A 16986-nucleotide genomic window follows, 5' to 3' on the forward strand; every position below is an offset into this window, starting at 1 on the left:
GAACATATTTTTTACGTACTTATAATTTACTCAGTAACTTTTGAATTACAACCACATTATCCACAAAAGCTACACTTAGGCTATTTTGAAATCTTCAACTTGGAAATTGCAGTTAGACTTGTTTCGATTTTCAAATTTTTATAAATGAATTTTAGCAATGGTAAGTTCAAACTCTGAATTTGAATGTAGCCTTTATTATATTCTAATAGGATTTCTCTGACACGAAATAAGTTCAAATAAAAAAGTAATTTTTTTTAATATGATTTGCTAATTTAAAAACTACGGCCCAAAAAATTTACGTTAGTAGCAGAAACTAGTTGTCCTTTTATATCTTTTATACTACTTCCCTTTTGATAATTTAATAAAATTTTTCTAGTTTCAAACAAATGAATTTGAATCGGACCAATTGTTATAAATCTTGATTTTTTCTTTTTACAATAACCTTGGGTGTTATGCTCGTGCAACAAGGAGGAGGCCTTATTCATTTCTAATTTTTTAACCATTACAGAGGATGTTATGTTTTCCGTCTTAGGTTAGCAACGCAGTAAAGGAGACATTTGCGACCCCATGCAGTATATTACACTCTCGATATGAAGACATTTCCGATCCCATAAAGGGTATCGCTTAAATGACTTTAAAAAACTAACACCAAAGCTTGTGTGCCAATATTTGTGGGAAAGTATGTAACAGGTAGAAGGAAGCGTTTCTGACCCCATAAAGTATATGTTGTCAAGAAAAGTCTTGCTGTCGCTGCAAGCGCGTAGTTCTAGTTTTATTCGTCGCATTGGATCATGCTATACAGTTTTGGGAAGGTCTTTTCATGATTTGTTGTTGTTTTAGTCGTTCGTGAGTTATAGGGTCGCAAACATGGAGCAACAATAAAGAGAATATACGGCATATTGTACAGTACTACCACGATGAAGGCAAAAATGCATCTCAAGCCGCCAATGAAATTTGTGCAGTTTGTGGACCATTTCCATTTCCACCGCATAACGATGTTGTCAACATTTTCGTTCTGGTGTAGAGGTGGTAGAAGATGCGCCACGCTCCGGGAGGTCTGTCGTCGAAAATTGCGATAAAATCGCTGACTTGGTCGAAAGAGACCGCCATAGTAGCAGCCGTTGCATCGGTCAAGAGCTGGGCATGAGTCATCAAACCATTATAAACAAGTTGAAGAAGTTGGAGTCACTAAGGAGCTCGATGTATGGGTGCATCTTTGACCGTATCGACGCATGCGAATGGCTTCTGAATCGCAACAAAATCGATCAGTTTTTGAAGCGTATGGTGACGCAAACGGTCGTGGTCGAGAAGCGGTGAAGCGGCCCAGAAGGTGGCCAAGCCTGGATTGACGGCCAGGAAAGTTCTTCAGTGTGTTTGGTGGGATTGGCAGGGAATCATCCACTATGAGCTGCTCCCTTATGGCCATACGCTCAATTTGGACCTGTACTGCCAACAACTGGACCGCTTGAAGGCAGCACTCATGCAGAAGAGGCCATCTTTGTATAACAGAGGCCGAATTGTCTTCCATCAGGACAACGCCAGGCCACACACATCTTTAGTGACGCGCCAGAAGCTCCGGGAGCTCGGATGGGAGGTTCTTTTGCATCCACCGTACAGGCCGGATCTCGCACCAAGTGATTACCACCTGTTTCTGTCCATGGCGAACGCGCTTGGTAGTCTGAAGTTGCCCCCAAGAGAGTCCTGTGAAAATTGGCTCTCCCAGTTTTTTGACAATAGGGAAGCCAACTTCTATAGGAGGGGCATTATAAAGTTGGCATCTCGTTGGAAACGCGTCATCGAACAAAACGGCGCATATTTGAATTGAATAGCATTATTTTAACCTATTTTATGAACAATTGAAAACTCAATAAAAATACCGCCGGACCTTTTTGACAACCTAATATATTATTGATCAGGGTCATTAGCCGAGTCGATCTAGCCACATCCGTCTGTCTGTCCGGATGAACGCTGAGATCTCGGAAACTATAAGAGCTAGGCTATTGAGATGTGGCGTGCAGATTCCTGAGCTTCTTACGCAGCCCAAGTTTGTTTCAGCAGAGTGCCACGCACACTAAAACGCCCACAAACCGCCCAAAACTGTGGCTCCTATAGTTTTGATGCTAGAATGAGAATTTCAACTGAAATGTATTGTTCTCATCAATACCTATCGATCGACCCAAAAAAAAGTTTGCCACGCCCACTGTAACGCTCACAAACCGCCCACTAACTTCAAAAAATTGCAAGTATGAACGCGGATATCTCGGAAAATATCAAGGATAGAGAAATGGGATTTCAAGTTTGTTACGCGATTATGCCACGCCCACAAACCGCCCAAGCCTGTGGGTCCCACAATTTTCATGCTAGATAAAAAAAAATAAAATAAAGAAAAAAAAAACTTTGCCACGCCCACAACGCCTACATCTGTCTACCGCCGGTAGGTGGCGCATTTCAATCTCGCTTTGCTGCTTGCATATCTCAATTTTCCTTTGGTCCCTTTAGCTGAGTACCGGGTATCTGATAGTCGAGGTACTCGACTATAGCGTTCTTCCTTGTTAGATACTACTTTCAACTATCCTTGTCCCACAGGGAGTGTTTTGAATTGTTGCAAAATGTCACCAATAATGAAGAGCACAAAAAAATAAAGCACAGATACGCGTTTGGCACGAAATTTGGCTTCAGATAGTACTTACATCAAAAAATTCCGCGAGCGACCAGTTCTCAATAAAGAGTCCCGAACAGAATGAAATTATTTTGTCAGAACTGACATTGACAGAATTAATTCATAGCTTCGTCAACTGATGGCGCTATAAACTCAATTTGTTTGTGTCGCCCTCTAGTGTTCTAAGGCACCTTAAATTAAGCGGCGCGCATTTTAAACGAGCCGTTTAGCCGCTAGGGCCACAAACTATCTTCTCCCCTTAACTATCCTGACCCCACTCTCCACTGCTTAAGTTTAATGAAGTCAAATTATATGCTATGCCTTAAATTAAAGCAGCTTATTTTACTCAAAGAATGAGAAATTTAAATTTGGCTCACAAATCAGGCACACAATCGATTCATTTTCATAGTAATAGAAACTAATAGGACATTTACAGAACAATGTGCCTTATTATCCCTTAACTGCTCACTCATGTGTCGGAACCGCCCAAAGAGTTTATAAACGTTAGTGTTAGCGAAAGGTATCAGGCGCAATCCTAAGCTTCAACCCCCCAATATATTAAACCCTTAAAACGAGTGGTAAAAAGCTTTAACAAAGAAGAGTGTCGTCAGACTGTCAGCCTGAACCGGAGCCCCAACCGGATGAAGGCTGATCCATCAGCGTGACGGATGGATCCGCATCAATTTACGCTCAAGTTGGCGCACCTAATCGGCGCCCTGAAAAGTATGCTACGTAAATAGACCTAACCAGTCATAAACGCTAATAGAGTGAAGCTAGCCAGCTAGGCTAATTGGCGTTCATTCATAAGGCTCTGCACCGGTTTGGTTCTTTCCTCTGCTTTCACGGCGCCTGCGCCGAGTCTCTCAGAGAGCGCGAGAGCCGTTTGCAGAGCCACAGGGCAAAGGGCACGTCTGTAAACAAAGCAGTTTCAGTCCCCAGTTCGCAGAGGCACAAGGCGGTGGTTCGACGGCCAAGAAAGGATAACGTACGGCCGAAAAACGGATAGCGAAAACGTAAATAATTGGCGACGGCAATGCTAACGGTAACAGCGGCCATTTTACTTCTGTGTGCGTGAGTGTTGTGGCGACCATCGCGTGACTTTTCACCGTCGCCAGCTGTGTACATATACATCCATCAGGGATCAAAGGAGCAATTGCAACAACTTAGGTGGCCCACTCCGCACAGGTATAGAAACACCAACTCACACCTGTGTGGTATGGTGTACACCGCGTATACATACATACGTACACAAGTGAGAGTTGTGGTAGAAATGGTTGGCACTTTGGACCGCTACATGCGAGTCCCATTTGAATAAGCCTGCGAGCGTGCTTGCATAGGTAGGAACAAAAACAACATCTCGGAAGTGAGCCATGCCAATCGATAACTTCAAAGGAATCGAAGTGGTTACCTCTGCGTCCTTAATAGCGCTACGATAATTTCCCCGCTGCTGGTAGTATAAGGCAAGCACTTCCTGGGGTGTTTGTCTAATATCCTTTTTTGCTAAGCCATAGAGCAAGCGGACGACAGCAAACGGACAGGTAATGTCAATGAACCCTATTTCACTTTGGTCGCAATGAATTTAGGTGTCAACTTGATCCGCAAGTGTTTTGGGGTGGCTTTTGAGCAATTTCTGGTGCCTCTTTCTCAACCTGGTTTAGCAGCAGATACACGCTAGTTTACCAATGACTTATCTATGCTAATACGACACCAACTTACATTTTGACGGGGATTATGCAAAGCAACCGGGCATATTGAGACATTACTCGAGTTTGCTCTGGGTTTACATAAATTAAAAAGGCTTCGTGCCAACTCAACTGTGCGGCCATAAACATGAATCGCGGCTCCATCTTGTCGCTTCAAATTATAGATTTTTCTTCTGCGCCACAGAATATGATGTCATCTGTCCATTTCGAAATTGATTGGCCGGTGAATCGGGACTTTACACGCCCTGGCTGACAATAGTGAACATCCAAGCTTACAATTAATATAATCGACTTACATTTTGAAACCGTAAATCGAAGAGTAAAAGGGCATTCTAGATTCGTCGGAAAGGATGTAACCGGAGGAAACAAGCATTTCCGATCCTATAAAGTCGATCTAGCCATGTACATCTGTCCATTTAAACGATGTAATTGTGGAAACTATAAGAGCTAGAGGGCTGGGACTTACGATGATTCCTTAGCTTTCACCAAAACTACAAAAGCTTGAAAGTTGGGATTCGGCATTCAGATTCTTGAGGTTCTTGCGCAGCGCAACGTTATTTCAGCACTAGAGTGCTTTTGTGTTAGAACACCCACAAACACCTATAACGCTAAAGCCTGTCTAGCACCAACATTTTTAAATATTTTGTTAAAGTGAAATCTCGAAATTGTCAATACCGACAAGCCGATTTGCTGCATGCATATCTATATCTCCCCCTCACTACCTTTAGCTGAGTATCGGGTATCTAGTAGTCGGGGACGTCGACTATAGCGTGCTTTCTTTTTCATTTTCATTGAGTCTTATAAGTAAACAAGGAGGAACGCTACAGTCGAGTACCTCGACTATCAGATAGCCCACTAGGATAATACTGTGAGACAAGTAATTTTTTCTGCAGATTTAATTGGGATCTATAGTCACCGACTTTTGGCCAAAACAAAACATAACAAAAGTATTTCGAATGGAACTTATTCTTCCATAGACCGATCCCAGTGGTCCAGTAGTCTGACAGCGCTGTCGACGTTGCCCAGAGAGATTAGCAGGGCGCGTTTGTTCCGATTGCGGTTTCTGTAACCCATCTGAACCAGCTGATCCAACTGGTCCTGATAGCAGTGCTGAATTCGACCCTGATTCCGCGAATGAAAGTCTCCGCGCTTGATCTGGGGTCCTGTTTCTACTGCACCACAGCTTAGATCCTGCTTCGTGTGGCCTTCCGGGATATCCTTAGTATAACTTTCACTTTGGGTCACGGAGGCACGTCCTGCGAGGATGCGTCTGGCAAAAACGCCCATTTGCCTTAAGTCCGAGGTGCTGGACGAGCGCCGCCAAGGGTTTGGAAGCGGGTCCTTCACTTCGCGACCTCGTTGGGGGTTCGTGCATTCTTCATCACCTTGTGATGCTTGCTGAAAGGACATGGCCACGTTATCCTCGTAGGCCTGGAGCATACAATAGTTTAGGCGGCTCAGCACCTTATAGCCGCCGGGAACAAACTCCATGCGCGATATGTGGAGGTCGCGGCGGCGTCCCAATTCCTGTTTGGCCGGACTAAAGGCCAACGAGAGCATCTCGCGCAGGTTCTGGTCGCTGTTTAGATAGTGGCGCATCGTCGCGTTCTCCTCGAGAAGGCTCCGGATGCGCGGATCGGACTGCAACAGGCTTCGAAGCACACCGGGCTCATCGTGAAGGTAGGCGATGTTGGCTGATTTCCACGACCTCATAAGGCGATCGCCAGACTTCAGGGACTTAGTGACCGGGTTCGACGTCGGTGATGCACAGCCAGGAACTTCCGCACGACAAACCACGTGTACAGTGACTCCAGAGACGATGCCCTTGCTGTCTATGGTCCCCTCATCGTTTAGCACCTGACCAGCGAAGACAAGTATGATCCGAGAAATAGCCCGTTCGAAGCGCACGGCCACAAGGGCGCGCAGATTCCGAATCAGCTCGTTCTGGCGCAGTGAGACGGTGGCCTCGCGACCGCCACCCTTTGCGCGGATGTCTATGGACCCTTCGCCGCTCATGCTTCAGCGTCGTGCAATGTAGATAAGGTCGGAACTAGTGTGTTTTCTCCGACACCGAGCGAAAAGTTATAAAATATATATAATAGACTACGTATGTGGTACTATGTATATGTCGTTAGCTTGTCAGAATCCCAAATGTTTCGTTTGACACACGATTTTCCGAGAAATATTTTGTCCAACCCTATTTCAAACAAACTTATATTAGTAACTTGGTAAAACGATGTTTCTATAGAACTCACGTGCAGATTACACATTATAAAAAACATGTGTCTTTTGCAGGGTTCGAACCCGTGTCATAGAACCGAGGCTGACACAGTTCGCTGGCCTACGACCTTGTTATATTTTCGAGTGGCTAAATGCCAGATGAAAATCTGAATGTTAAAAATTGTTCATATTATGGACTATATTTTAGACATTTTAAAATTATTATTTACACATTACAAAGATAAATATTTTGCATTTAAATAGTCAAAAATAAAACAAAACTTAAACAACAAAGCCAATAGAATTTTATCTTAAAAACAAGGAAGAACGCTATAGTCGAGTACCTTGACTATCAGAAATGGAAAGGGAAATGGAGATATGCAAGCAGCAAAGCGAGATTTAAATGCGCCACCTACCGGCGGTAGACAGATTTAAGCGTTCTGGGCGTTAGAGTGGGCGTGGCAAATTTTTTTTTGGATCAATCGATAGGTATTGATGAGATCATACATTTCAGTTAACATTTTTCATCTAGCATAACAATTGTGGGCGCCACAGGTTTGGGCGGCTTGTGGGCGTTATAGTGGGCGTGGCATATTCGCGTGACAAAATTGCGCTGCGTACAAAGCTACGGAATCTAAATCTGAGATCCCGATTCTCTATCCTTGATAGTTTCCGAGATATCCACGTTCATACTTACGAATTTTTGAAGTTTGTGGGCGGCTTGTGGGCGTTAAAGTGGGCGTGGCAAACTTGTTTTTGGTCAATCGATAGATATAGATAAGAACAACATATTTCAGTTAAAATTTTTATTCTAGCATCAAAACTGTAGGAGCCACAGTTTTGGGCGGTTTGTGGGCGTTAGAGTGGGCGTGGCCCTCTACTGAAACAAACTTGCGCTGCGTAAGAAACTCAGGAATCTGTACGCCAAATCTCAATAGCCTAGCTCTCATAGTTCGAGATCTCAGCGTTCATCCGGACGGACAGACAGACGGACAGACGGACATGGCTAGATCGACTCGGCTAGTGATCCTGATCAAGAATATATATACTTTATGGGGTCGGAAACGCTTCCATTTGCCTGTTACATACTTTCCGACGAATCTAGTATACCCTTTTACTCTACGAGTAACGGGTATAATTATTGAGTATTATTATAATATACGTATTTACGTGTTTATTACGAAACACTGAATTTTAAAGCCCTTGTGAAACAGGTTTTTTTTATTTTAAAGGTTTAGTGACTATTACCTTTCCATATATCCCTTAAAGTTAATATTATATGGCCCTTACATAGAGACAAACTGATTACAAATGGTTAGTAAATGTTAAATTAAACATTTTACGACATATTTACTATTTTTATTTAAGTCCACAATGGCCTTAAAACTTATTTTTTAGTCAATATATACTGTGTTTATGCTATGCCTATTTCATGAAATCAATTCATGAAATAAGCAAATTCGTGTGTGCATAAACACCATTTCATGACTTCGATAACACACGAAAGTTGACTATGAATTCAGTCCCAATTTACGAAATGCTGAGGCACAGCCTACTACTCTGTAGAGCTCTATATCAAATTCAAAAAATTTGACAGCTTTACTAATATCATTTCATGAATTTGTCTGTGTTGTATAAATAGGGGCTATTATAATTTCATGTGTTGGAGAATGCATGAAATTCATAGCATAAACATAGTAAAAGTCCATGTTTGCTTAAATCTCGAAATCTCTCTGTCCGTCCGTCTGTATAAACGCTGAGATCTCGGAAACTATAAAAGCTAGAAAATTGGGATTTGGCATGTAGATCCTTGAACTTCTTGGGAAGAGCGAGTTTGTTTCAGCAGGGTGCCCACAAACGCAAATAACGCTAAAACCCGTTTAGCACCCACATTGTTTAATATTTTCAAAAAATTCAAATAAGATTTTGTTCGATTCGGGCCATTCTTAAAAAAGTTATAAGCAAATAATGTGTGCATTCTTGGGAAGAGGCGCTTTTCTAATTGTATGCCCTTCGAACTGCCTGAGTGCTCCCAGTACACTTAGCTGAGTAAAGGGTATCTGATAGTCGATGGCATCGACTCTCTCTTGTTGTAAATTAAAAATACCATATTGGGATAATAATGAAATCAAAAAAAACACCTCATAACGTCCACGGTGATTCTGATGATGCCATGCCATTATGTATGTAACTCGATTTCTATCTCGATAACCACCTTGGGCGCGCTTGCAGAAGACCGGACGCTGAACCCAATTTATGACGGTTTTCAAGCTAGATAATGAATCGGCCGATTCTGCTGCAATTAAACGTTAAATACTCGAACGAAGTTCATCTGTCGTCGCTTCAGTCCTTGCGTCAGTTTCATAAAGCAAAAACACCCTTTTTTGGGATGAAAAATGATACATCTATATAGTTTAAAGTTTAAACCGAAACCGTGTTTGAAAATAAAAAAAAACAAGGAAGAACGCTATAGTCGAGTACCTCGACTATCAGATACCCGTTACTCAGCTAAAGGGACCAAAGGGAAATGGAGATATGCAAGCAGCAAAGCGAGATTTAAATGCGCCACCTACCGGCGGAAGACAGATTTAAGCATTGTGGGCGTTAGGGTAGGCGTGGCAAATTTTTTTTTGGATCAATCGATAGGCATTGACGAGACCAATACATTTCAGTTAAAATTTTTAATCTAGCATAAAAATTGTGGGCGCCACAGGCTTGGGCGGCTTGTGGGCGTTAGAGTGGGCGTGGCATATTCGCATAACAAACTTGCGCTGCGTACAAGGCTACGGAATCTAAATCTGAAATCCCAATACTCTATCTTTGATAGTTTCCGAGATATCCGCGTTCATATTTACGATTTTTTGAAGTTTGTGGGCGGTTTGTGGGCGTTAAAGTGGGCGTGGCAAACTTTTTTTTGGGCCAATCGATAGGTATTGATGAGAACAATACATTTCAGTTTAAATTTTTACTCTAGCATCAAAACTGTAGAAGCCACAGTTTTGGGCGGTTTGTGGGCGTTAGAGTGGGCGTGGCACTCTACTGAAACAAACTTGCGCTGCGTAAGAAGCTCAGGAATCGGCTCGCCAAATCTCAATAGCCTAGCTCTCATAGTTTCCAAGATCTCAGCGTTCATCCGGACAGACAGACGGACAGACGGACATGGCTAGATCGACTCGGCTAGTGATCCTGATCAAGAATATATATACTTTATGGGGTCGGAAACGCTTCCTTCTGCCTGTTACATACTTTCCGACGAATCTAGTATACCCTTTTACTCTACGAGTAACGGGTATAACAAGGATGAACGCTATAGTCGAGTACCTCGACTATTAGATACCCGTTACTCAGCTAAAGGGACCAAAAGGAAATGGAGATATGCAAGCAGCAAAGCGAGATTGAAATGCGCCACCTACCGGCGGTAGACAAATTAAAGCGTTATGGGCGTTAGAGTGGGCGTGGCAACAATTAATCGATAGGTATTGACGAGACCAATACATTTCAGTTAAAATTTTTTGTCTAGCATTAAAATTGTGGGCGCCACAGGCTTGGGCGGCTTGTGGGCGTTAGAGTGGGCGTGGCATATTCGCGTAACAAACTTGCGCTGCGTATAAGGCTACGGAATTCTCTATCTTTGATAGTTTCCGAGATATTCACGTTCATATTTACGATTTTTTGAAGTTTGTGGGCGGTTTGCGGTCGTTTAAGTGGGCGAGGCAAACTTTTTTTTGGGTCAATCATAGGTATTGATGAGAACAATACATTTCAGCTAAAAATTTTATTCTAGCATAAAAACTGTAGGAGCCACAGTCATGGGCGGTTTGTGGGCGTTAGAGTGGGCGAGGCACTCTGCTGAAACAATCTTGCGCTGCGCACTAATCTCAGGAATCTGCATGCTTAATCCCAGTATTGTAGCTCTTATAGTTTCCGAGATCTCAGCGTTCATACGGACAGACGAACAGACGGACATGGCTAGGTCCACTCGGCTAGTGATCCTGATCAAGAATATATATACTTTATGGAGTCGGAAACGTTTCTTTCTGCCTGTTACATACTTTCCGAAGAATCTAGTATACCATTATACTCTACGAGTATGGCTCTACCGGAAAGGGACTATTTGGCATGTTTCGGGGATTTGAAGAAACGTGGGCATAAGTGTATTTTATTGGTAGGGGATTACTATAAAGGGGAATAAATAAAGATTTTTGATTTTACAAAAAAATTTACCATCATATTGGCTCACAGAAGTACTTTCCAACGAAACTAATATTCCCTTTTACTTTATATTGGGTATAATCGGGTGCCTCGATACTCTGTATTCAGATGAAGGGATTGTGAGGGAGATAAATGTTTATTCATGTGTTTAATTAACTTTATTTTAACTAGTCAATTAACAACAATTTGATTTAAAGCCCCAGATAGGTCAAATAACCAAAGCAGGCCCAAGGCTACGACTTAAAAAAAACCAATTCAGTACTTTTTGGAAAAGGACAAGACCACGGATCAACCCATTAATGTAGCACCATGGGCGCCAACGCATCGAGCAGATCCGACGCGAGTCTGCTCGCCGATGATGATGGTAAGTACAATATTGATATTATGAAGCGGAGTGAGCTGAATACAGTGCACTCCAAGAGAGAACGCTATTGTCAAGTGCCTCGACTATCAGATACCCCTTACTCACCCTAATCAACTTAAAATCAGTGTTTTGTAAACATTAAACATTTAAACATTTTCTGGCACACCAAATCAAAAATCTGCATGCCAAGTCCTAACATTCTAGTTCTTATAGTTTCCGAGACCTCAGCGTTCATACGGACATGTCAAGATCGGCTGAACAGAACTTGCGCTGCTTAAAAGCCCCTAGAATCTGTATACTTAACACAAGCTTTCTAGCTTTTATAGTTTCCGAGATGCCAAGAATTTAACTATATACTTACTTACGCTCCCTTCTACATGTTACATACTTTCCGACGAATACAATATATCCTTCTACTCAAAGAGTAACTGTTGTCGCGAAATCGCAATGAGTTGACAGTACTTAAAACGAAATTATCGCCAAAAATTATTCTTAAAATGATTGTTTAATTTAAAAAAAATTACGTTATATCATATGTAATTTGGTTTCAGGTATGCTATCCTTTAACGAATGCTTTTGCATTACATAAGTACAATTACTGAAACACAGTAGCCCAGAGGAAAGATATCTACATGTCAAATTTGGATAGCACACACCCGAGGCGAACTAAGGTCCAATGGAGTTGGTAGACGACCTGTGCCTGTCGAGAATATTGACACTCCTAGACCTACCCGACCAAATTGCGATGCTGCAGAGCTACGAACGCTGCCGTTTCCTCCTCGGTAGCCTATGGCGTCACCGGCTAACCAGTATTTCGCTTAACTTGCTTGAGGTACCCCTGCAAGGAGATGACTTCAAACTTCTCTTGGGGAGCACCTGCCAACGACTGCAGGAGCTCAGGATTAGCTACCTAGGCAGAAATCACTTTGAGGCGTTGGTCGGACTCAAATATCCCAATCTTTGGCTGCTGCAAGTGGACTTTCTGCCTCCGTTTTTTCTATGCCCCAGAAAAAGACTTCAGTTAAAGAAAATTTTCCCAAAGTCCTCTTACCTTGACAGTTCACCTACAATGGGCCACATACTGCATTACCAAAGCCTTAAGTCATCGGGTGTGTGGACAGGCGAATAAAAATATAATATTAAAAGTAACAAGAGAAAACGCTCTAGTCGATGGCCTCGACTATTAGATATCCATTACTCAGCTTAAGGGAATGCTAGAGGGATGGATATATGATTAAAGCAACTCTGCTTTTTAGGCTTTAGTGTTATAGTCGTTTGTGAACAGGCCAAAAGATCAACTTTTATTGCCTCTTATGTATGTTTATCGTTTCTTCTCACTTTACAGTCAATTTTGATCACTTCCAAATCCTTCGCGCCATTGGGAAGGGAAGTTTCGGAAAGGTGCGATCCGCTTGCATTCCGAGGAGAAATCTCTGGAACTCACTAGACACTTTTTTCAGGTCTGCATTGTCCAAAAGCGGGATAGCGGACGCCTGTACGCCATGAAATATGTTAGTCGCTCTGCCTGCGAGCTTCGTGGAGCTCTTGGCGGTGTCATAAAGGAGGTAGAATTGCTATCGTCACTGGAGCATCCGTTTCTTGTCAATTTGTGGTTCTCGTTTCAGGGTAAGTGCTTTTATAGGAAGAGTTAAGTTTAACTTCGGCAATCCAAGGCTTTTGTGCCCTCTTAGTTGTTATCTTTTAATCAGATACCCGTTACTCAGCTAACACAAAACCACTACCTATCATTCATTCATATCGGCTGTTTACGAGATTTTGCTAATACCCAACATAACTTCAAACTTGGTTGGCGCTAGTGAAATTTCGTAAGCTTCCGATTTTCTGTGGGGCTATATCTCCATCCCTCTCGCACTCTGTTGAGTTTGCTAATTATTTATTATTGTTTAGTTATAACTTTCTAATGAATGACCCAACTTAAATAATTTTTAGCATGTAGATGGGTATTGTTGTTAATAAGAACAAAATCTCATTTAAATTTTTAAATAATATTAAAAAATGTGGGCGCTTGACGTGTTTTAGCGTTATGGGCGTTAAACTTGAGTGAGGCAGGAAGCAGGAAGTGAAATCCCAACATTCTAGCTCCTATAGTTTCCGAGATCTCAGCGTTGATACGGACGGAAAGACAGACGGACATGTCTAGATCGACTCGGCTAGTGATCCTGATCAAGAATATATATATGTACTTTATGAGGTCGGAAACGCTTCCTGCTACCTGTTAAATATCTACCAATAACGGGTATGAAAGTATACTTTCTCACTGGCAGTTTTCTGAAAACTAAGGAAAAGGAAAGTATTATCCCGACAAAACTAAGGAACAATTTGCGTACACAGAGAGAATTTACATTTAAAACTTGAATTGATCGTTTCTTTTTTTTTTATATTTCGACAGGTTTCTTGCTCCTAAATTGTTTTGCCTTCAAATAAACTCCTAAAAAAATTAATTTTTAAAACGTAAATATTATACATACAAGGTTAATGTAAAGTTAACACTTTCATAAACAGTTCAAGCTTGCTCAAGCTTAAAATGCAACCTTATACAATATGTATAAAGAATGTTTACTTGCCCACAATATTTTAAAACTTCAGTATTTCTCAGTGTAAGACTATTGCTTGTTTTTGTATAACCTTTGTATTAACATAGATACATAGAATTCTACGTTTTTTGACGGACAGACATGACTAGATCGATTCGGCTACTCTAAATCAGGACTAAGAATATATACACTTTATAAGACGACTTTCTTAACTTAAGTGTTAGTTTTATTTTGAGTGTATAGAAATGGTTTTGGCTCTGTTAACTTTCCCGGTGCTCTGACCCCCACCCGCTTTTGGTGCTTTTCCAGCGCTCTGTGTCTTGCTTGGTTTTCCTATCTGTCTGATGCTGTTACTGATTGCCAATCAAAATGCAAATTAACTTTGAGTATTTCTGTTGAAGCTTGGTCACAAAGCAGTCATAAATGCACACATACTAAATACATACCTTTATTTCTCATACCCTTTTACATACCCTTTACAGATGAGGAGGACTTATTCATGGTTTGCGACCTGTTGACTGGCGGCGACTTAAGATATCATTTACAAAACCGAGTAAGTTCCCACTGACAGCTCCTCCCCCGTTGCAGCTCATTCCTTAATTCTGTACTTCTTATACCATTCAGGTGGAATTTTCCGAGCAGAGTGTTGCCTTATTAGTGTGCGAGCTTGGCAGTGCTTTGGAGTACTTGCAAACGCACCGAGTGGTCCACAGGGACATAAAGCCCGACAATATTCTCTTGGACGATGCCGGTATGTTTTCAGAGCGTAGAAAAAGTAACTTGGTCAAAACTAGGGGACTTGGAATGTGATTGTTATATAACTGCAATGGATTATATGGGTCGTTCCTTAACAAACTTATAAGGTATTCAGTTTGGAAACCGGCTTACCAAACCCGTTAATGTCACAGGAGTCCGGGTAATTTTTCATGTTCGGACAAATTTTTTCCTGAAACAAGAAAGGAAGTTAACTTCGGCAAGCCGAAGTTTGTATACCCTTGCAATTTTAAGAAATAATCAATGTTAGTTACACCGAATATATATTCTTTATGGGATCGGAAACGTCTTCTTCGCTGCGTTGCAAACATCTGACTGAAATCATAATACCCTCTGCAAGGGTATAAAAAGCAAGGGCGAAATTACCGAGATTTTCATTACAGTCTCAAAACAATTACATTTTTTTATCCCGATATTACACCATATATATGGGATTTCAAAAAAGAATAAAAAAATAAATCCATTTTACAGATGCAAAGATAATGACGCTGCGTTTTTTTTTGCTTATTTTATTTATAACTTTAAATTACTTGGTAATTTTTTTTTCAGTTTTCAGGGAAATTTCTTCAACAAAACAAATTAAATATGCTATGGTTCCACTGTATTATTAAAATATGGCCATTGATTTATGATAATTAAGATTTTTTTTGGTCTGTAGGACCTACTTTTTTATTGCTAGAACAAAAATGTTACTTTTTAATATAAAAAATGTTTGATATGTCCGAAAATCGCTGACAATTGTGGCGCCCTCAACTTTAAGGTTAATACTAAAATTTCAACTATAAAAACAATTTGCAGGCCCCACAATTTTTCCACCAAACTGCTTATTGTACTTTTTTTCGCCTTATTTAAAAATTTTTTTTATTTTATTTCCGGATAGAGACTTCCTAACATGGTTGTACTTTTTCAGGACATGCCCATTTGACTGATTTTAATATTGCAACGAGGTTGCAAAAGGATGCATTGGCCTGCAGCATGTCGGGGACGAAGCCGTATATGGCACCTGAGGTGTTTTTGTGTGCCCTGGACGAAGTGGGTGAGTGGATAAACGAGTCGGACCCACAAAAATTTAATTTGAGGTCCTGTGCAGAACGCAAGTCCGATGTTATATGTGGACGGGGACTCGGGTGCACCCCATTGACGGCATCCTAATTATTTCCGTTTCATTTTAGCCGGATATAGCTATCCGGTGGACTGGTGGTCACTTGGCGTCGTGGCCTATGAGATGCGGGAAAACATTCGACCCTTTGTTGTGCACTCAAACACGCCCCTGACGGAGATCAAGAATGTATTAAACACCCCTGTGCATTATCCCCGCTACTGGAGCAGCAACTTTGTCGATCTGCTGCAGAAGGTGGGTTGCAGATGATTGGTTTAGGGCTGAGAGTAAAAGCACAATTCTTTGTTCTTGCAGCTCCTCTCAACTTATCCTGGTGCTAGGATCAGCACAAAACAGGAGCTTCATCAGACGCCCTTGCTGCGTAACATTGACTTCCAGAAAGTGCTCGAGAAGAAGATAAAGCCTATCTATAAGCCCCCTGAAGACCACCTCAACTGTGATCCCTGCTTGGAGCTGGAGGAAATGATTGTGGAGACGCGGCCCCTGCATAAAAAGAAAAAGCGTCTGGCCAAACAGCGGTCAGCACAGCGCGACAGCGATCCCGAAACCACGCTGGTCAAAGAGTTTATAGTTTACAACCGCTACAAGGAGTTAAAGCGCAAGGCCATGGAACAGAAGGAGAACGATTGGCAGCGTGAACTTGAACTGGCCATGGCCAACTCCATCGTAAACAGCCTGGCGCCCATCCAGGAGAAAGCCGCCGCATCCATCGTGCACGTTGCCGACTGCACGACCGCATCAGCTCCAGCCGCCCAGTCAAAAAATGACAGCATTGAGTTTATTGATCGCACTCCTTCGCCTCAATTTAAACAATCGGCTGGTAGCAAATTTGACATAGAAAAAAACTCAATTCAAAATTAATACCGAAAGAAAGTCAAGGGGTCGCGAAGCAACAGGTTTCAGAGAGCACACGTTTCCGGGCCCACTAACCCAACAATGACTTGAGAGGAATCCTCCACAAAGAACCAGAATCTATTTTCCGAGCTGCGCTGAATTTCACTTTTTGTACATGTTTATAATAATTTTAACATTATATATCTTTTAGGGTACTTTAGTTGTAAAAATAGGTTTAAGCTCCATTGTACATACTGTTAGACGATAGTCCAAAGGTAAAATAAACGAGAAAACAGCATTATGGTCTTTTTCCTATTTTTTTTTATTTTTATTTCAAGTTATATTTCATTCATGTTTCACATTTTTTTGCCTTTTCTTTGTATAAAAAAAGAGTAAATAATTATTATGTTCTGCATTGTATAATTGATGTTTTCACACATGTGTTGATCTTTTGTTAAAATGTATAGTTAAAGGTATTGGTGTTTGCGGTGAAAGTGGGAAACACTAACCAAATTACAATTATCTCTTTATATAATTCTTTCAGC

At 41.4% G+C, this 16986-nt stretch overlaps 2 protein-coding genes across 4 annotated transcripts; one reads left to right on the forward strand and one right to left on the reverse strand.

Annotated features, from left to right (window-relative positions):
• Nucleotides 1–3578: 3578 nt before the first annotated feature.
• On the forward strand, nucleotides 3579–16733 carry LOC119559924 (serine/threonine-protein kinase 32A). Of its 3 annotated transcripts, XM_037873127.1 has the most exons (9): nucleotides 3579–3844; nucleotides 10992–11158; nucleotides 12504–12559; nucleotides 12619–12784; nucleotides 14196–14266; nucleotides 14338–14464; nucleotides 15398–15523; nucleotides 15660–15841; nucleotides 15902–16733. In XM_037873127.1, the coding sequence occupies exons 2-9, from the start codon at nucleotides 11104–11106 to the stop codon at nucleotides 16466–16468; spliced, it is 1350 nt and encodes a 449-aa protein (XP_037729055.1). In that variant the 5' UTR covers nucleotides 3579–3844; nucleotides 10992–11103; the 3' UTR covers nucleotides 16469–16733. The 3 variants fall into 3 exon arrangements, with proteins under 3 accessions (XP_037729055.1, XP_037729056.1, XP_037729057.1); XM_037873128.1 differs by lacking the exon at nucleotides 3579–3844 and having other exon boundaries at nucleotides 10603–11158; XM_037873129.1 differs by lacking the exons at nucleotides 3579–3844; nucleotides 10992–11158 and adding an exon at nucleotides 11689–12236 and having other exon boundaries at nucleotides 12458–12559.
• LOC119559926 (ubiquilin-1) lies at nucleotides 5251–6509 on the reverse strand. The gene has a single exon (XM_037873130.1). The coding sequence runs from the start codon at nucleotides 6376–6378 to the stop codon at nucleotides 5326–5328; it is 1053 nt and encodes a 350-aa protein (XP_037729058.1). The 5' UTR covers nucleotides 6379–6509; the 3' UTR covers nucleotides 5251–5325.
• Nucleotides 16734–16986: the final 253 nt, after the last annotated feature.

The sequence above is a fragment of the Drosophila subpulchrella genome, unplaced genomic scaffold (genome assembly GCF_014743375.2).
Source record: "Drosophila subpulchrella strain 33 F10 #4 breed RU33 unplaced genomic scaffold, RU_Dsub_v1.1 Primary Assembly Seq354, whole genome shotgun sequence".
NCBI lineage: Eukaryota > Metazoa > Arthropoda > Insecta > Diptera > Drosophilidae > Drosophila > Drosophila subpulchrella.

Excerpts from the sequence above, each read along its gene's own strand:
- LOC119559924 (XM_037873129.1), top strand. The coding sequence starts at position 11,835 with ATGGAGTTGGTAGACGACCTGTGCCTGTCGAGAATATTGACACTCCTA. Across the intron at positions 12,237-12,457 it reads GTTCACCTACAATGGGCCAC|TTTTATTGCCTCTTATGTAT; the intron begins ATACTGCATTAC and ends CAAAAGATCAAC. Across the intron at positions 12,785-14,195 it reads TTTGTGGTTCTCGTTTCAGG|ATGAGGAGGACTTATTCATG; the intron begins GTAAGTGCTTTT and ends TACCCTTTACAG.
- LOC119559926 (XM_037873130.1), bottom strand. The coding sequence starts at position 6,378 with ATGAGCGGCGAAGGGTCCATAGACATCCGCGCAAAGGGTGGCGGTCGC.